Source organism: Cupressus sempervirens, chromosome 1 (genome assembly GCF_028749045.1).
Source record: "Cupressus sempervirens isolate cs-2001-9-10 chromosome 1, ASM2874904v1, whole genome shotgun sequence".
Classification (NCBI taxonomy): domain Eukaryota; kingdom Viridiplantae; phylum Streptophyta; class Pinopsida; order Cupressales; family Cupressaceae; genus Cupressus; species Cupressus sempervirens.
The window spans coordinates 23,620,965-23,643,308 of NC_143118.1; the positions used below are offsets into that span (position 1 = coordinate 23,620,965).

General features: G+C 33.8%; 1 protein-coding gene across 1 annotated transcript in view; it reads left to right on the forward strand.

Moving 5' to 3' along the window:
* LOC149575980 (U3 snoRNP-associated protein-like EMB2271) overlaps positions 1-10,194 on the forward strand; it is a 45,597-nt gene extending 35,403 nt beyond the window's left edge. Inside the window, exon 7 of the mRNA XM_089816111.1 lies at positions 9,428-10,194. Within this exon, the coding sequence (XP_089672237.1) occupies positions 9,428-9,505 (78 nt within the window). The 3' untranslated portion in view covers positions 9,506-10,194. The remainder of the gene's footprint in view (positions 1-9,427) is intronic.
* Positions 10,195-22,344: the final 12,150 nt, after the last annotated feature.

Genomic DNA, 22,344 nt, shown 5'->3' on the forward strand with positions numbered 1-22,344 from the left:
TACATAATGGTAAGAAATTTCAATATGTTAAACCTGTCATGGAAAACTGGATTCACTAAGAGTTTGATGGAACTCTGATCATCACAATGAATAATCGTAGGATTCATGGCTTGCCCAAGTAAATTAATAATCCTACAAGTAACTTCCTCAGCCAGACTGCTTCATGAGAGGCCATTGCTGTTGCAATGTATTCTGCTTCTATGGAGCTCTGAGCAACTAAAGACTGCTTTTTGCATATCCAAGATATTAGAGTTGATCCTAAATTGAAACAGCATCTTGAAGTGCTTTTCCCTTCTTTAACACTTCCACCCCAATCTGAATCGGTGAATCCATGCAAATCTAAAGCAACTTTCTCATATTTGAGTCCAAAATTAAGGGTGCCTTGTAAGTATCTCATAGTGTGTTTAATCGCAACTAGGTGAATCTCCTTTGGTTCACACATAAACTGATTTAAGGCATTAACTGCATAGCAAATATCTGGTCTTGTATTTACGAAGTACATAAGTGATCCAATCATCTGTATGTAGAGAGTAGAATCTATGGAAGGTGATTCTGCTGCTGCTTCTTTAAGTTTATGTAAATTAGTCTCCATTGCAGAAGACATAGACTTGCAATTCCACATTCTAAATCTGTTCAAAATGTCTGATGTGTACTTCCCTTGATTAAGTATGATACTGTCAGAATACTGTCGTACTTCTAATCCTAGGAAGTAATGGAGAAGCCCCAAGTCTTTCATCTCTAATTCTCTAGTTAGATCTTTCTTGCATTGATCTATAAGATGATCATCACCTTGATTAATAAATCATCAACATACAATATCAGAATTACCATATCATTTTTATCTCTTTTATAATACAAGTTTGAATCGGCTTCATTCTTGGAGAATCCTAAGCCGGTGAGATATTTATCAATTATTTCATACCAGGCCCTGGGAGCTTGTTTAAGCCCATAAAGAGCTTTCTTGAGCTTGCAAACAAAAGCGTTAGGATCATGAGTTTCAAATCCTTCCGGTTGCTCTAGATAGACTTCTTCTTAAATCTTTCCATTTAGGAATGTTGTTTTTACATCCATCTGATGTACCTTCCATCCCTTTGATGCGGCAATTGCTAAGACTGCTCTTACGGAGGTATATTTGGCAATAGTAGCAAAGGTTTCTTCATAATCAATCCCTTCTTTCTGAGAAAATCCTCTGGCTACAAATATGACTTTATACTTCTCAATACTACTGTCAACAACATGCTTTATTCTAAATATCCACTTAGAAGAAACAACAAGTTTTCCTTTAGGTCTTGGAACAATTTCCCAAACATCATTTTTTATGATAGATTGGTATTCTTCTGTCATAGCTTCTTTCCAAGCTATCTGTTTAATAGCATCAGAGGGATTGGTTGGCTTTGTTTTGGATAAGTCACTCATGTTAGCTGTATAACCAGAGAATCTTTTAGGTCTTTTGCTTTCTCTGACTGTTTCGAAAGGTGCAACAAAGTCTTGGGCTGCTTCAATTGTTTCAATGGCCCAAAGTGGTCTTTTCTTTGAATTTTCTTTAAGGTTCATATTTTGAATTTCATCTTTGATTTCTTCTAAGTTCTCCCTCTGGGACCCAAAGTCACTATTTCTTTCAAAAATAGATAAAGAAGAAGGTTCATCAGAACTTATGACTCTTTTGAATGCAAGATCTTCGTCAAAGATTACATCTCTGCTAAGTTCAATAGTTTTTTGTCCAGGTATGAAAATCCTATATGCTTTAGAAGTTTCACTATACCCTACAAAAATACCTTTCCTCCCAGAGGGTTCTAACTTGGTTTTATTTTCTTTTGGAATATGGATATATACAGGACGTCCAAAAATTCTAAGAGGACTTATATTGGGTTTTACTTTAGTAAATACTTTTTCAGGGATTTTATCTTAAAGATAGGAGTGAGGGCTTCTGTTTTGCAGTACAAGAGGCTTCTGCCCAAAGATAGTATTCTAGATTTTGGTCAAAAATCATAGCCCTAGCAGCTTCTATAATTGTCCTATTCTTTCTTTCTGCTACCCTGTTTTGCTCTGGGTTATAAGGAACAATGTACTCCCTCTTAATTCCTGATTCGTTACAAAACTTTTAAACAAGTCTGAGGTATATTCTCCTCCGTTATCAGTTCTAAGGGTTTTAATTTTATGTCCTGAAATTTTTTTAGTTAATGCTTTGAATTCTTTAAATCTTTGTAGGATTTTTTCTAATTCCTTGCATTTTAAAAAGTAAATCCATGTTTTCCTAGAGAAGTCATATATGAACAAGATATAATACCAAAATTCTCCAAGAGAAGGAATAGACATAGGTCCATATAAATTGGAATGAATTAATTCTAGTACATTATTTGTTTTTCTAGTACTATCATGAAAGGGACTTCTGGTGCTTTTACCCAGAGCACGCCCTTTGCAAATACTAGGATGGTCTTTATTTAATTTGGGTAATCCAGTAACCATCTTCTCCATAGTTGATAAGGTTTTAAAATTTAGATGCCCTAATCTTCTGTGCCATATTTCATTTGTATCTATAGCTTCATGGACTAGGGCTTGAGTGGATTGACTAGATTCTGTATTTAATTCATACAAATATTCTTTTCTTTGACCAATTAACTTTGCTTTTTTGATAGAAGAGTTATTAGCCCAAGTTAATACTTTGCCATCTATGAATGCAACATTATGTCCATCATCTTCAAGTGCTGTAATTGAGATTAGGTTTCTTTTAATCCCTGGTACATAGAGTACACCTTTAAGAAGAAGAGTATTTCTTGATTTTAGTTTAAAGGTGAGTATTTCTTGATTTTAGTTTCAAAGTACAATTTCCAATTCCTTCAACGGGGTGTGCTGAGTTATCACCAATGTTAGCTTCACTATTAACCTTCTCTGATAAAAAATCTAGAGTTTCTTTGTATCTCGTTATATGTCTAGAAGATCCACTATCAATTACCCATGCTTTATTTGAAATTTCATTTGATAGAGAGGAATACAAAACACGGTTCTCAGGATCATTAGTATCTTCTTCTTTAGTGACATATGTACAATTTGCCTGTTGTTTGGAATTTTTAAGACAATTAGATCTATAGTGTCCAAATTTTTCGCATTTGAAACTCTTTATTTTAGATAGATCTTTCTTGGGCTTCACATTTTTTTGATTTCCCTTTTTCTTCTTGAAATGCTTCTTCTTGCCCTTATAAGAGTTTGTATTAAGAACGTAAAGTTCTTCATCTTCTACTTTTGGTTTCCCTCTTTTCTTTAGTTTTCTAGATTCCTCTTGAAGACAACTATTCTTGAGTTTGTTAAAGTCCAGAAGCTGATCTCTCGCACTTATTCTTTGTGCGAATGTCTCCCATGAATCTGGCAATCCATGTATAGCCATAAGTATTAATTTTGTGTCACTAATGATGGTTCCTATGCTTGATAGTTCATCTCTAATGCCGGCAACTCTTAGGAAATAAGAATTTATCGATTCTCCTTTCTTTATTTGAATGTGATTTAGTTGCCTTTTTAGTGCAAGAACCCTGGTTGCATTTTTTATTTTATATGCATTTTGTAATACGTTCATCATATCAAAGGCAGTTTGATGTTTTGTAAGCATAGGTACAATATCATTTTTAACTCCATCCAAGATGATTTGAATAGCTTTTCTATTTTCTTTTCGCCATATAGATTTGTGAGGTTCAACTGGGGGTTGTTTGGATGCTCCCTCAACGAATTGTTTAACATTGTTCTCTTCAAGAATCATCAAGATTCTGAATTTCCAGGCTTCAAAGTGTTCTTTTCCATCAAACTTGTCCTCAAGTCTGATTGTGTATGCCACTGAAGATAGGAGAAAGCTACTAAATATATATGAAGTTTGATAACTGAGTTTTGCAGAGCCCTAGAACCGATAACTTGGCTCTGATACCATGTAAAGTTTCTGCTAATTCTTTGTTCTTTGGATCAGACTATTAGTTCAGTCTTGAATTGCTGAGAATGGTCTTCTAAATATTATGAATATTCAGATTGTTGAGGAATTTAACACTTATCCTAAATGCAGATCTAGTACTCTACAATCGATCTTGATTGAATTAGAATATCTCTGATTTAGAATACGCTGGATGTAAAATGCTTGGAGGAGCAGACTGCTGTAACTGTGTGTCATATAAACTGCATTTACAACCTACTATATATCCTTTCTAAAGGATATGTCCCTTAGAGGGACATAACCTTTCCTAAATGAGCACTAATCAAACTCCTTCCTAGTCGGCGATTCATGAAGATATAATTAATAGCACTTAACAAACTAATTGTTAGTTTGGTTAAACATTAAAATCTTGTTTCCTAAGAAGTCTCTGGCCCTTAGAGTCCTATATAAAATGCTAATTTAGAGATATATTATATTGAGAAGAACATTTATGGTATGTACTATCAGACCTGTAGGTGATCAGGTTAACATTATTAACACTTCGGTTTGGAGTGTGATCATCTGGTGTGTGTGCACAAGACACATAAAGCCCCATGACTCTGGAAGCAGCTTGCACACTGTACTGGTTGCATTTGTGCAAACTATGCTTCCCTGTGAAAAGATCGGAAATGTGAAAGAAAATGGAAAAAGTTGAGCTTCTCTGCAATGACAGTCATTACAGAACTCTATTGAAGATCAAGACCAGATTGAGTATTGAGATTTCCAGTATTTAGCATGTTTTCAATAACTTTGATAATACTCCCAGAAGGAGCCTTATCCATTGCCTTCTTTGCCTTATTTATATCTTGAAGAACAAACTCAAAACTTGTATCCTGCATCTCCCGCAGAAGTTGCGCCCTAACCTTGAATAACCATTCATGGAGCTTCTCCTTTACCAATTGTGTCGATTCCTATAATGGCATTATGTTTGAGATAGTGTATCTTAACCTGCGCAATTCCTCAGCACAAATTTCAACTTGAAGTTGTAACTGGTCTGGAGTATGTAGAGAAGAGGCAAGGAATTCAGGACATGATAGATATCCAAAGATTTTTCTTGAAATTTAGTGATATTCTGCTGGCTGCAAAGTACCCTATAAACTTGACTCCCTTTTGTACTACATCTTTCTATAAGTTCCTGAGCCTTCTTCAAAGAAGAATATAGTTCTTCAAATACCCTGACAACTGATCCCGTCAAAGCTGTCTTTGAGTCCTTAACATCATCCAGCAGAGGCTTCAAAAGCTTCAATCGTTCAACCAGACATTGGCAATTTGTATGATCTGCCCCAGTCTTTCCATTCAGCGTCACAATTTCATGAATTGCTTGATAAATGTCAGCAAATAAAACATGTAGAGTATCCATAGGCCTTACACTGTCACCTTGTACATAATGACGATCTGCAATGTTTTGAGCAGAAGGAAATCATAGCATTGCCATGTCATAAAGACCACAGTCTCTGAAAAACAGCATCCCCCTGGGCTTCAAAATCAATAAGCATTCTTTTATGACATGTGACATTCTCTTCAAAGGTACTGAAGACACAGTGAATATCTGTCACTGTGTCACGAAGTCCAATCCACCGGTGCAGTATAGCCAACTGGGAAATGTTCCAATAGAGAAGTCACAACAGAATGGTTTGATGATGTGCTTCAGACATTCCAATTGCAGCAACCACCATTTCTTGAGCTCTCTCTAGAGTAACCATGATACAGTCACATGCATAGACAATTCAACCACTATTTTGCCTCATAATCCTCTATTTTTGCAACTTCGGAGATTGACCGTAAGAGCTGGAGCTCGGCATTGGAGTTGCATGCATTTTTTTTGAACTTAAGAAAGAGCCCGATCCTCTGCTTATCTCAGCTATTCCAAAGCCTTTATAAACTGCCGGGAGAAAATATAACTTTGGGCGTTCTTGTCGGGCTTTTCTTTGAAACTCACTAGCCACCCAATAATATCTACATCATAAATTAACCAAGGATTATAAGAAAGAAGTGTTTCTCCTACTTCCCAATGTTCTTTGCATAGTCGATCATAGGGCTATTCATAATGGACTCCAACATTTGTCAATTAAATGCCATAAAATTTGTCCATTGCATCATATTTATGGATCTCATTTTTAGTTGTGATTCTAGAATAATTTTGCTAAAACAGTGACCTTGAAACAAATCAAGCATGGGGTAAATATAATGCCCATCACGCTGCCCATTTTGTGAATCGGTAACTTGATCACGAATTCTGCCAACAATGGATCAAAGATGTATTATGAATCCAATATTCAAAACAATGCAAATAGCCCAATCACGCCTGTATAACAGTTATAACCATACAAGAGGTCACGATTTCTGATCATCTATGGGAATGTATGAGTATCCACTCAAAGTAAGCAAGAATGGTTTACAATATCAATTGGCTAATTTTTGTTATTGGACGTTCATTTGATGGGAAGTGGGAATGTGTGCCGATATTCTATTGCTTCTAATGTATAATTAATAATGAAGATTCCAATAAGCTTAATCTACCATTCCATCATGGAGGGGAGTGTACATATAGGGATTGTAAGTAGTATAAGATCCATTTGAGAGTGGTAACCCTGAGTGGGGCAGGGAGGTTGAATGGTGGCTGTCACTTTCTCGCTCTTGGGCTTGATGGATAGGTTCCATGTGCCCTGTACGATCTCCCATGGTGCTTCATAATGAGGATGGGTTCTTTGAAAAAGCCTTAAGGAAATCTCGTGTACATTAGGATTATATAATAATGATTAGAATTTTCTTTGGAACATTGTTGAACTATGTGTTTGTTTAGCTATTGATAACTAACTTGGTGCGGGCTTTAAACCAAGGTATTAATCCAGACCTCGTTTAGGGGTCCTAGTGAAAATTAAGTGAAGTTCTAATAGGGAACATTATGCTCTCCCTCTCCCTCTCTATCTCCCTTTTCCCCTTCTCTCTTTCTATCTCTCTCTCTACATCTATCTATTTGTCTCTCTTTTCCTCTCTCGCTCTATCTGCATCTACTTCTAGACATGTCTTAGTCTCTTTGCCCATTCATCTCTCCTCTCATCTCTTTCTCTCCCTCTCTAGCTTCCTCTTCCTCAACCTCTGTATCTCTCTCTCTCTCTCTCATGGACATCAAAAACGTATGTCAAAAATAGACCAAAATTTTCCCCATTTCACCTTCCACTCCTCTTTGGCGTACCCATCACACACCAATAGCAATTACTGGTTAGTACCAATGCCAGAAAAAAAAAAGGGCAGAGATCATTGGGATCGAACAACCTTAAGACATTTTCACTGCCTAACTCTGATGTGAGATGGCAATACATACCAAATTGTCTCAAAAAACAGGATAATTTTTTTCCATGTTGTGCATTGTGGTGCTAGAAATCAACTCATGCATCTCAGACAAGACATAGAACTGCTTGTACCAAATTAAGTAGTCTATCATTAATTTGCAAACATTTCACCGTCAAACCATTTTTTTTCGTAGAATCTTTTGGAAGTTTTATGCTACACTGACAATTTTACCATAAAATTTGTAATTCTGAAAACACTGCGGTTGAGTTCAATATTTCCTGAGCTCTTTAATACGTGTCTACTAATTACACAGATGCTGAAATCAATACACATTAAGGTTGAGTTTATCCTGTTAAACATTTGTAAGTATTACTGTACAGAAGCTTCATTTTAACCAATGATAGAAATGCTTGCAATTGCCTTGTGCATCTGCACAAAGGTTCAATTAATGTTCTGCATTCAGCTACCGTGTCTGATTTTGAAGATAAGTTTCTATCAGATTAAAGGCTGGAAAGAATTGTTGCTGGCTTTTAACCAAGGTTGCTGACTGATTTGTGGGTCAATTCAATAGAAATAAAAATAAAATTTAATAACTAAATAAAGAAATACTAACACAGATCAATAAAATATTAAAAGTAACACTACAAGAAATTTGAAACGGCAAAGAGGTCAAAGGATTTCAGATCTAGAAATAAGGCCTAAAAACCACCCTTCCATTGACGGACATATACTCCTCTGTTACGCATTACTATTTTGTGTTTCAGTTTTACTGCACGAAACTTCTTCTTATGCTTAAATTGCTTTAATGTGTGCCATTCTTCCTGGCTGGTTACTGTTCACTAATTCATTGTCCTTAAGTTGTTGCACTGTTTCGAAAGGAGAGTTTAATCATGTCTTACAGACTCAAATAATAAGCTTAAAAAGGCGAACCTTGAGACATGCATTCATTCATGTTGTGACTTATGGCAAAGAGGATACATAATTCTCTGCGAAGTTCTACATACAATATATAAGTGTTTTTATTAGGGTTCTAGGTTACTTCCAATAGTTTCATGCTTCCCAATCGCTTTATATGATTCTACCTTTATATGCTAATTTAACCGCATTTCTATTGGGACATCTTTCATTGCAACTTGTTTTTTGTAATTAGTGCAAGGGAGTAGTACTCATGGCTGTGCAAAGATTTGGGATGGAAGATTGTCACAAAGTGTTAAGTGAATGCCGCCTTTGTCAAGGCTCTTTAAGCAATGATGTTGGGGTGATATTAGAGTGGATGCAAAACTCCATTAATGGGTCTTAAATATATCTTTATATATGTATTACTGATACTTTAAGATGTATGTGGGCATGTTTTGGAAGAGGGTAGCCAGCTCATCTCACATGTTAATTTTGTAGTAGAATTTATAGGTAGTCTAAGGCCATCACTCTATTATCAAATTTATATTCTGTTCTCCTTTTTTTCTTAATGTTGAGTATATTTTGTTGTTACAATACTTGGAGGATTCCACTCCAGTATTGCGTTTGGTCTATCATTTTGTACATTTTTTAGATATATCATATCTGTTTATCATTGAATATTTTGCTTAAATAGAAACTGTAAGATCGTAATTCCAATGCAGCATTCACCTGAGTTTTTGGTTCTGCAGCTTTTTGTCTCCATTCCTCTAAAATTGCCTACACCAGACCCTGCATGGAATTATCCGAACTCTGTACATTTCAAGCTTTGGCATTATCGGTGGTCACAAGCATAATTATGACTGATTTTTTTGATTTATCTATGCTCATCGTACCTACTTAAATGCTTACCTTGTTATAAAAGACTGCATTGCACTATTGTTAATTAGTTCATGGCTTGATTTTTTTGGTGATACTACATCCAATACATTTAACAAGTTATTACATATCCAAACTAAATGTACTGGATATGGTGTTACATGTCTTTGGGAAAGGGAGGGCTCTGGTTTCAATAAATCCTATTTGCTCCTATACTTTTGCTTCCTTGCTTGTTGATTTATAGGTACAAACCAATGCTAAATGTACAATTTTTCACATTCATCTGCATATCTTTTCATTTTGAATTCTGTACAGATTCCTTCATATATTACAATTCAAGTTGTTTTATCAATCATTAAAATCAACAGTTAGAGCAAGCACTAATTATCTAATTGGAAATTTCTTAAACAGGAGCCTCGCTTAGGTAGATGGGGTCGCATTCAAGCTGCTCGCAACGGTGTTGCTTTGTACCCTATAGATATTTCATGATGAGCATGAGGAGAAAATTGGAATTATCGTATCATATCTTTGTTGCTTCTCTCAGTGATATGCCTGGTATGTACATTAGTGTATAGGAGAACTTGGTGCATGTTTTGGGAAATCCTTTATAGCAACACATTCTCCTGATTTGTCAATGTTTGCTTTATGTCTAAGGTCGTCTGCTGCATTTCAAGTTTCAAGCACCAAGATCGTTCTGACCCCTAACTGTGGCCGACCAGAATATTTTATTCGGGAATATATCAAATGTATTTTTAGGAAGTTGGCTTGGCATGAGACGTAGTGCAGAGAGAATTTTCTAATTTTGTCCTCTCAATCTATGCATTCTTTTATTTGTTGTAAAGCCAATGTAATTTTGTAGTAGATATGAAAAAAATTGCTTAATGATTTAATCTTTTTAATACACCTCTAGAAGTTGCCTTCTTGAGGTCAATTTTGAGAAACCTGAATCTACATCAGGTGCCATGCAAATTCGCCAGATTTTATCAAATTTTAGGCTATATCTAAATGGGCCTCGCAAAATAATTTTACATAGAAGGTGAATTGTATGGCCTATCAGTGCATGTCTCATTATTTAGTGGAGTTGGATTCTACTGAACATTATGTATTTTGGCATTTCTCATATTTAACTTTTCTGTAATACAGAAAATGTGCTCGATCTTTACTTGTATCATAAAGAATTATGTCATCAAATTGTCAAACAAGGTGACTGACACATGAGGTTGGTAGTACAAAATTACATTAAAGTCGCAAAAAATTAAAGAATGGATTTCACAACATAAAAATGCAATGTGCTGTAACATATAACTCATGAAACCATAATCAGGAGCTGGTGATAAATTGAATGGCTGTATGTTACTGCATGTGTGGCACCTTTTATGCTGAAATCAATCGTTGTATTATTTTTGGCATTTTAACGTTATGGTGTTATATAATGTGTAATGTAGATCAAAGTTAAATATGTAGTTCTTTGTCAGCTGAAGACCACATTGGACTGCACGGATGGCATCCTTTTCAAGTTTAAATCAATTGGTGTCAATTTTCATTGTAACTATATGTTTTATACTTTTTGCAATTTAGATTAATGTTAAATTTGGAGTTCAAGTGCAATAAAATAAGCAATGGGCACTGTATGGCACACATGCAAGGAGTTACAATTCACCGTGGCTATTAGAGAATACAATGAGTGCCGGTCATGACAATAACCAATAGTATTCCACATTACACAAAGAAGCGAAGTTCCACTCAGTGGTAGAGAACTGCACATATCAGAATATTGCATGTGGGGTGAACTTTATGATTTTACATTTTGAGCTTATTTGCATGCTATTTCCATAGCTATACATTTGAAGATTGACAACATTAGTTGGCTTTTGATTTGCATGCTTTTATGCAAAGTCTTGTTGAGTCTATTGGTGCAAAAACAGTGACAATCACTTAAAATCATTGTTGTTGATGTGTAAGGGCATGACATAATTTGCTTCATCAAATTGTAAATGATGACACGCACACACAAAAACTAGGCAAGGTTAGTTTCTCCATTCATCAAACCTTGAGATGAATAGATTTAAAGGCCTGGAGCAAAGATGAAGGATGACAATAATCCAAATTTTTTGCCCTAGGATGATGAAATAATGTTAATATCATATTCTTTGAATGATACAGAAAGTGAAAAATGAATTGATACTTTGCCAATTGTGGATGGTAGAGAACTTGTGCTCTTGTAAGAGGTCAAAAGTTCAAATCTGTAGTGGGGAGGGGTTGTACACCTTATATTAAAAGCATTAATATAAGCACAATAAGAATAGCAATCGACCAAAGAGTACTATCCTAGGGTGATGAAATAATGTTTTTGATTAACTAAAACAGGGTTTGAAGGGTGCTTGAAACCTTGTACAAGCCTAAAGTTTTCAATGAGTGCATAAACAAAAGGTACAATAAATAAATGTAGAACTAGTCACCCCCCAATCTAAGGGTAACCATGGTGACAAAAAGCCAGTCACCAGCCAAAAGAAAAGATCCAGCTAGGAGGCAGGGCCAGATACATCACGATTTGCCCTTTGATTTAGAGCCTCCCTTGCATGATCGAAGATTCATTTTTAAGGAGCAGATGGCCTAGTTTTCTTTCTTTTTACTGCATTCCAACTATCCTCCACCTTAGTTGCTTCAGCAATCCGATCTCCAGAAGAAACAGAACAATGGAACCCAAGAGAATTCGAGAAAACAACAATCTCCCTAGAAGAACCCAAAGCCAATTGGCCCCCCACTGAAACAGGAGGAAAGTCCAGAACAAGGGCGGGGCCAAGAGAGGGAACAGGGTCCTGGCCCCCAATAGGACCACGAGGAACAACAAACTCCTCCACCGAAGAATCATCTGCAAGGGAGACATCCGTAGACAAGGGTAGAACAGAGGAGGTCTCCAAAGAAGGGGCCACAAGAGAGCCATTTGAGACAACAGTCATGGCAGCCACCAAAGAGTCCTAAGGAGAGTCACCATCCCCAACAGAGGGGGCTTTGAGGATAGTGTAATGATCATTCGACACATTCTTCCACCAAGGAGACTTCTTCTGTCTAGGTTTTTCAGAGGAGCAGCAAGGTGACCGGTCTTGTGGCACTTCCTGCATCGAAAAGGGATACCTTTGTAATCAAGACACTGGATCCAAGATCCAATTAGAGAGGCCAAACAAATCTTCGCTGAGATACCTTTGGAGATGTTGACCTCAACTAGGATCCGAGCATAAGTGGTGCTATACACATTGGAAGAAGCATAAGTGATGAAATAATGTTAATATCATATTCTTTGAATGTTAAAAAAAGCGAAAACAATGATTCAATGCTCAACTTTAGATGGTGGGAAACTTGTGTTTTTGTAAGAGAGGTCACGAGTTAAAATGTATAGGAGATAGGGTTTGCACACCTTATATTAGAGGTGCAATAACATGTCTCCTAGATATTTAAGTATGAGGTAGTCTTGTATAATGGATTATAAATGACCTATGTGTTATGCCATTTCAATGTTCAAAATAAAATAAAGTTCATCCTTCATAAACATAGCATACAATTTAAATACTCCAACTCTAGATGGTGAGAAACTTGTGTTCTTGTAAGAGAAGTCACGAATTCAAATGTATGAGAGATAGGGTTTGTACAACTAATATTGGAAGTGCAATCAGATGTCTCCTACATATTGAAGTATGAGGTAGGCTTGTGCAATGGATTATAAATGACCTATGCTCTCTCATTTCAATGTTTAAAATAAAATAAATTTTTTCCTCCATAAATAGAGCACACAATTTAAATATTCTCACAAGCCAATCAATTCGTGACTACCAAATAAGTTAATTAATATATATATATATATATATATATATATATATTTTAACATAATTGATATTTTACATATAAATTTTAAAAAAGTACAAATAGAATCAAACCTAAATTAAATAATTTATTATTATCATTTAATAATAAAACACCAGACGCACATAAATCAATAAAGTAAAATAAGGATTGTAACATAACCATCAATATTTTTAAATATATTGATGTACATATATACCTGCTTTATGTTTTGTGCCTTACTCTTTTATTTAAGATTTTTACTCTTAGTAATTTCTCTAAAATCACGTTGAATATGGGCAAACTAATATTTCTCTTTTATACACCTTTCAATTAATAAAGTCATCCACCTAAATAATTTGTATTCATTGGATTATTATTTTCCTCATCTCTATCTACGTCATAATGTCTTCCATTATTTGAACTTATCTATCCTTCTCAAGATATTTAGTTTTGAATAATTCTTCCATTCGAAGGAAGATTGGATTGCCTAATCTTAGAAAGGTACATATTAAGACCGATGTTGACATCCCACCGCCTTTAGTCCTTTAGTGGATCTCTTTACTATGGTTGGAGAATGGAAAGTTATCTTGCATTTATAGATATAAATTCTTATTTGTTTTATCAAGTATAATTAGTATCAAATTTGAATAATTTCTATAATGTAAGTATTAAAAACAATATGTAAAAAGATTGTTTTCTTAGGATGTTTTTATTTTAAAGTTTTTATAGAGCACATCAATATAATTATTCAAGTAATCTAACAATATCTTAAATTTACTATATGATCTGGATTTGTGTTGATATAGTATCTAAAGTCTTATGTGATCATTTCTTTTGAAAAGCTTGGGGAATACTTGATATTTAAAGATAACGCAAGGGACTCAACAATGGTGATGCTAATCGACCAAGGCTTGTATGAGTTTCTTGTTCACTTAATTTTTTGACATTCTCTTTTTGCTATATATCAATGGATCACTAATATCCAGAAGCTTATTTTGAAGGAAATCTTAGAAATTTATCCTTGTGTTAGTGGCTTCTCAATTGTGTATTGTGATCATATTGAGGACTGTAATGCAATTCTCCACAATCTAAAGGCATGGGAACAATATCTTTTGGTCAAACTGTGACCATTTTTTTGATCTTTCTGTAGAATCATTCTATATTCAATTTGGTTTGGGTTCAACATCTCCCACTACATTATTGTAGTGATTCTTGTTTTGAGGTGATTGGTGATGCATTAGGTTACATTTGGATATTGACAATTACTCCATATTTCATCCACAACATTTACACATATTTTGGTAGATTTAAACATATAAAAGGATCTACCACAAAATTAAAGCCCAGCGTGGATGACCAAATTAGGTTTCTCATGTACTAGCAAAGAACTACACATTTGTTGTTGGTGATGTTACACCATTAGGCATGTGGTCATTGATTGCCCTAATCCCAAATCCAATGAAAAGTTTGTTGCAACTCGGTGTTAAGAGGTTGCCCCAAACCACTACACAGTTGACTATCCAATTGAGGTTACACACATTGCATCTAAGTTTGAGCAAGGACAACATTTCTCAGTTGAAAGTGAGTAATGATCTTAAGAGATCTAACATGGATGCTTGCACTTATCTTCATTGTGATTTTGTCATTTGTTGGTTGGTGATTCTTATTGTATGCTCAGACTTATAGGACTTAGAGATGACATACAATTTCTCAGGCAATGTGTTATGCTCATGTGTTGTGTTATTCTTCCAATAAATCTTGTTTATATGTAAGATTAATTATGATTGTTGATAGTAGTTATAATGTTGGATAATGTGTTCCTGACTTTATTTATGCGAACTAGGAAATAGAGCTATATCCTTTGATTACACCAAGGAAAGTGGACCCACTTGGTTCAAGCTCATATTTGATTGAAAAGGTTTTAGCAGAAGGTGAATTAGATACTACTTCATTGAGTTGAAAATGACAATTTAAAATGACTAAAATGGATCTCAAATTGTCTAATACATTAGGCACATTACTTTATGGTCTAGAATCAATATTTATAGGGTCAATTAAAGATTGGCCTTTATTAATTTCTACATCTTTGAGCTCATTCATCTCAAAATTGATATCCTCATGTGAATGAATTGTAACAAGGATTCTAGCTATAAACAAATTTGATTCTCTAACTGTGAAAGAATTGATCATCAACAAATTTCTTGTCTTTGTTCCTCTTAGTTCTTGGCTCTTTCTTCCTTGGAACATCTGGTCTAACTTCCCCAATCATTCTATGTATAACATCATCAATTTTGCGGTAACTTCCTTTCCTTCTCGATTGTGAAAATACTTATTCTTCTTTTAGCTTGCTCCAACATGTTACATATCTCATCGATAGTGATTAAATGGAGTATTATAGGTAGTGATGCTTCACTAATCTTCCAATTTTTGTCTAAAGCAATCGATCTCTCCTCCAATATACCATATCAATGCTCGAGTAATTGATCTTCAATTTCAACCAAGGTTCTACTAAAATTTATCAATTGATCAATAACTCATTTCTCTAACTTTCTTTTATCCTCTTTATTAGACAATTGATTACACTTTAATAGGAACTAAGATACCATACTTAACTACTTTACCAAGTATTTTAAAAATTGTATTTTTATTCTTGCCCACATCAGTTTATCAATTGATAATACAATTGGCCCAAACACAAATTAGTATACTGAGAGGGGGAGGGGGGTGAATTAATATACTATACTAGTTTCAACTTTTTTGCTTATATCACACTTCACACCAGTCTACAGGTTTGTGCTTGCTACAACTTAACTAGTTAGAATTAAGTAAAAACAATGAACATGAACGTAGCAACACATAACACAATATTTATCTCATGGAAATCCGGCTAGGGTAAAAACTACAGTGTGTAAGTCGATCCTCACAAAGCTTGCACTCTCCTAAAGTGCGCCTGGTCAATCTTATCTGTGTTAAAAGATTACAAAGACATTGTTAAGGGATTTTGATGAGGCCTATAAAAATCTTGCCCTATTAGGAGCAACCCTGTCAAAGGACTTTGGAACACAAGTTAATGTGTCACCCTGTTAGGGAATTTGACGCAAGAACCCTGTTAGGGTCCACTCTCAATGAGATTTTCTGTTATAGAGATTAGTAAACAATAGGGATTGATCTAATAAAATAGCTACTACACTTAGCTTGGAAATAGATCCCTCTTCAGCCATTCTGACACATTTGGAACTATGCTCCATCTTCTCTTGGCTAAACAACTTCATACACGATCACTTGTGGACTTGGCTCTGCTCACTCTCGCACATGATCACACTTGTGTTGTTTTGGCTCACTACATTATCCTCAACACATTCTTAGGTGTAAGATCTTCCCTCACTTTGTCACTTTCTTGACTCTTTGGCTAATCAATCAACAATCTCATTGTAGTAGTGCGTCACTCTTGTTAGATGTAGTATGTTTGTATAGGAGTCATGGGTGTCTTGTGTCTTCGATGACTTTCTTTTGTTGGAAAGAATTCAAATTTGAATTCTTTCGATCGTTCCTTGATATGTCAACCCCATCACCATTAAGTGCAATGATGAGTGCAGTTCTACCCACTTGGTGACATCGCAGTCATTAGTATCTTGCTTCATGTTTTTCTTGCTAACTTGGCCAAGCCATCTTTCATAGTCACTAGTTGATTTGACATTCTTTCTGCTTGACATCCTTCAACAGATTCTCTCTTCACTTAGCATAATTCCATCTAAGTGGATCTCCTTTGTCATTGCCTCTACTAGGCTTGTACTTCATCTTTCTCTGATCACCCCTGTGAACTAGAGTCACACCTATAAGATTAATGTGCCTTTTTGGCCATTACTTCCTACTAGTCTTGGTTCCTTCTTGTGCCTTGACATCAATGAAAACATCTTCATAACATCATCATTACTTCCTACCAATCTTGGTTCCTTCTTATGCCTTGACATCAATGAAAACATCTTCATAACATCATCATTACTTCCTACCAGTCTTGGTTCCTTCTTGTTCTTGATCCTTTGTGGGTTTACTTAGACTTAAGGGTAAAAGCACAAACATGTGTCACCCTTTTATAAAGGAAAATGATATCAAAATTTAAACTGTTCAAATTTAATGACAGAAAAGGGACATTTGTGTTTAAAATTTGAAGATGATGTAAACTAATGAAATGTGTAAAATTGGATGAAGTTTATGCCTATAATTTTTTATTTTTTAATTGAGTGAAATTTTTATCATTTTAAAAATTTTTTAAGTCTATTTTTAAATTATTTTAAAATGTTGAAAATATACAGTTTCGTTCGCACCAAACAAATATATGCAAATGATCATATGTTGGTCTAATTTAAACTATGTTATAGTGGACTTGTATACCTAGAGGACAAAAAAAGATTTTAAACTTATATGTTTCAAGTTATAAGTGTTCAAAGTCGAACTTGTCAGAAATTGACAGTTTTTTTTCCCGCCAAACTTTTTCTATCAAATATACACATTTTAAAAAAAAAAATTACATATTCTTGAAGATGACTCTCTCCTGGAGAGGTACACATAAAGTTTTTATTTTTTGAACATGATTTACTATTTTTTTTCTTTTTTTGAACAAACATTTTGTTGAATTTTAAAAGACCTACTCGTAATATTTTATAAATATAACATACTTAAAATAATCAAAATACCACAAAATTTATATGAACATAATCTTGACCCCAAGCTCGTCAAAAGGGTATTTTTAGTTTTTAGAAAAACTTCATTTTGTATGGAGAAATTAGTATTGAAAGTGAAAAGTTTCAAGAAATTGCATCTTTTGTTTGTGTGGCTGCCACTTAGGATGACACATAGACAGTTATGACCAAACCCCTTTCGACCGCAACTCTTTTGGCTGTAACGGTTTCGGCCGTAACCCTTATCGGCCCCAAAAAATCGCTACTGGTTACATTGGTGGTTTCATATAAAATAATTTTCTTTTAATTTCAATTTATAATAACTGCACAATAAATTGCAAAATTTAAAGGAGCATTTTCAAAAATAAATATTTTTTTGAAGCCGTGTTTATCAATTGTTTCGTGGAGTTTAATGACAATTACAAAGGATCGTCAATAAGGTATTTTTTTTCACCTAGTTATTTTTATGTACTCTATATTGAAGTATTGAAATATATTTCTAGTGGAATCTAAATTAAAGGATCGTCAAAGTATTGAATAGGTAATAAAAAGGCTAGATCAAGGAAATACGACAGAATAAGAGATGACAAAATGAAGGGTCATACAAAACGTAATCAAAACCAACCTATCGAAGTTAATGAAGAAGATGAGATTCATGAAGAGGACAAGATTCATGAAGATGAACAAATTGATAGTTTTAATGATAGAAACATATTATTAGGTGTAGGAAATTTGATGGATATGGACGAGGACCTATTTTATAGTCGAATTCCATCTACAAAAATGGCAAAAGAGAACACTATTAAAAAGCATTGTCAAAACATGTGGGATGAATATTTCAAAAACAAAAGTATATTTGGAAAGACACAATTATTTGTCAAGTTATTTAGGAGAAAATATATGAGGCCTGTTTTGGAGTTGTTGGGTGTTGATAACAGGAAAAACCATGCACATAATGTTAATAAAACAATAGTTAAAAATTTGCAAACTGCTTATAACAAAATTGACAACACAACTCAAGGAGGTGATTTGAGTGCTACATATAGAGCGTTGATGACTATTATATCTAGTAGAAAGTTAACACATAGAAAACAAGTACGTGCAATTTTTGATTTACTACATATATCTAGAACTATTCAAAGATACATTAGGAGGAGAAATATGTTAGATGAAAACATTGAGAATATTTGGGTGAATATTTGCAGAGCTCCTCGAAAAGACATAATTTTTGAAGATATAAAAAAATATAGATTATTGAATTTGGGACCACATCGTCTCGTGTTTCTTCCAATAGACATGATACTCTACAAATTAAAGATCAAGAGACAGGGGTAAAAATTGAACATCCAAAACATTTTATAGATATAACACAAAGTGAATTATTTCAAATATTCAAGCAAAAATTTTCAAATGTGAAAATATGTTAGAGAATGTTTGAGAGCCTACATCCTTCCTTTGTATGCATAAATAAGAAACGTAAAACTTGGTGTTGTCAAAACCATATTGAATTTGGTCTACACTTGTAATCATAAAAAAAGGTTATGGCAGTACTTGATCCAAATTTGGTCATCCTTAGTAGTACATCACAATTTGTGAAGTCTATGTTTCGTGATATACTAGAAGATTTAGATGAGTTCAAAGTACAGTGCATCATAAATCAATGTCCAGATTATGGAGATTTATCTAAATTTCCATCGCAAATTGAGAATATTGATGAATCAACAACAGTTTCATGCATGAGATATGAATATGAGACATACCAAAATAAGACAGGAGTTGAATCCAAAAAAAATGTATTGAAGGAGAGTGAAATGCGGTATGATGAGTTTGCGAACAACTTTCGTCCATTGATATATCTACATATCCAACATTGTCATGGTGCACGATGGCAAGCTAGACAATTTTGTGATTCAAAAAATTGTTTTCCACTTGGTTGTATTCTAGTTGTAGATTTCTCTGAGAACTATACATTTTCACCTCAAACAGAGCTTCAAGGAAAATATTTTCATTTTGAACAAGTTGCAATATTTGTGCAAGTGGTTTATAGACATGCAAAATTTGAGGTGGATGAGATAGAAAGTTCGGAGAAAAATGAACACATTATCATCAAGGAGGTTCATTTCTATATTAGTGATGATAGAGTTCATGATAGGAGCTATGTTGCTCATTTTTTGCAATGATCTCTCAAGATCTTAAAAATTGTCGAATAAATTTTTCAGAGCAATGGATCTGGTCTGGTAGTTGTGTAGGTTAGTGTATGTATGTGTACATTTTTATTTAACTTTAAATTCGAAACTTAAATTGATTTGTACACATATTTCAATTTGATTTCTATATATTTTTATTTTTAATAATCTCATTTCATGAACTCACAAGACAACTTAAATCTGCAAAAGGATTTAATTGGTTAGCCATGCAACTTGCTAGAAGAAATGTTAGTTTTTTGTGGAACTGCTTTGAAAGTGGACATGGAAAAGGGGAGCACGATGGAGCAAGAGCATGTATAAAGTGCGCACTTAAACAACATGAATTTGTAGGTACATATGTACATACATTTAGTGTGTTCTTGATCTACTTATAGAATATATACATGTATAAATTATGTCTAGAGAGACACACGTGCGCGCGCACACACACACCCACACACACAGATTTAATTTTTTTTAAATTATATATACATGCATGTTACACATGTAGAAGTTATGAAAACCAACTTCATAGATCACGAAAAACACCTCCATGCAAATAACCTGTACTGAAGAGAAGCCAGAAAAGGAAAAAATAGAGTTTGGAAAATCTCAATGGTGTGAGAGCAAAATTGTATTCCAAGTTATGAAAACAAAAAGTACAAAAGTTCAACCTTAATGGTGAACGAAACCCTAAAGGGAAAGAAAACTAGGTTTGCACATTATAATTAATATAAAATATTAATTATATGCACCTAAGAGAAAGCTTAAGTAACTAGAGTAATAAAGAACTTGATTAATTAAATCAACATGATCTATAAATTAATAAGAAAAACAAATAATTACTCTAACACCCTACCTTAAGTAAAGCTCAGGAGGAAGCTAACCTAGCATGCCGTCTTTTATAACAAGGTAAGCATTTAAGTAGGTATGATGAGCATAGATAAATCATAAAAATCAGTCATAGTTATGCTTGTGACCACCGATAATGCCAAAGCTTCAATTGTACAGAGTTCGGATAATTCCATGCAGGGTTTGGTGCAGGCAATTTGAGAGGAATGGAGACAAAAAGCTGTAGAACCAAAAACTTAGGTGAATGCTGCATTGGAATTACGATCTTACAGTTTATATTTAGGCAAAATATTCAATGATAAACAGATATGATATATCTAAAAAATGTACAAAATGATAGACCAAACACAATACTGGAGTGGAATCCTCCAAGTATTGTAACAACAAAATATACCCAACATTAAGAAAAAAAGTAGAACATAATATAAATTTGATAATAGAGTGATGGCCTTAGACTACCTATAAATTCTACTACAAAATTAACATGTGAGATGAGTTGGCTGCCCTCTTCCAAAACATGCCCACATACATCTTAGAGTATCAGTAATACATATATAAAGATATATTTAAGACCCATTAATGGAGTTTTGCATCCACTCTAATATCACCCCAACATCATTGCTTAAAGAGCCTTGACAAAGGCGGCCTTCACTTAACACTTTGTGACAATCTTCCATCCCAAATCTTTGCACAACCATGAGTATTACTTAAATTAATTGTATTTTAAGTATTTTAGTAATTAAATTAATTGTTTTTTAAGTGTTTTAGTAATCAAATTAATTATTTTAAAGTGTTTTAGTAATCAAATTAATATTATTTTAAGTGTTTTAGTAGTTGATTATTTAGATTAGTTAATTTTTTTAATATAGTTAGATCATATGTTAGATAAAGAGCTATATAGTATTTTTTAATTAAGTATTTACTTAATTTCATAAATGTAGATTTTACATCAAACATAGAAAACTCAAGTTGAGACCTAGATAACTAAATTAATTACATTTGAGAAAAAATTAACATAGTAGAAACCTATATAGATAAAGTTAACATGCAGTGAAACATTAGGTAGAACTAAACTATAATAACTTAGATAGTTGTTCAAACTTGAAAACTTAAAATTTAACCAATTTCAAATTTAGAAAACTTGGAAACTATAATTCAACATACATGTACATGAAACTTAAAAAACTTGTTCAGACCTCAAGATAGCTAAAAATTAGTTACATTTTAGAAAGCATTAACATAGTAAACCTATGTACTTTAACATGTAGTCAAAAATTAGGTAGAAGAAAGTTGACTTAATTTCAAATTAGTTTTTTATCACACATGCACATGTGCATATTTTTTGTTCACATATATGAGCTAGACACATCAAGTTGATATATATTTATAAAAGTGTGTTAAATAAAACGATGATCTATATTTTTTAGTTACATTCAACTTTATACACGTTTTAAATTAAATTAAATTTTCAATTTTATATTTACTTACATATATCTTAACTCTGCATTTATCGGCATAGATCTTCTTTGCATATCATTATGACATTTGGTACTAGTGGTGCACCTACATCCTCAGAGGAGGCTAGTGTTCAGGGAGGGGGTCATAGTGTTGAGTCAGGTACAACATGTAGACCTACATCATCCTCTAAGGAGAGACAACATTTATTTAGAGACACAGTTGCTAGATTATCTCATGCTGTAGAGTTTCTTGATTCTACACTTTTGGCTTCTACCACTCTCCCTAACAGGGAGAAAATTGTTTCTATGAGAGA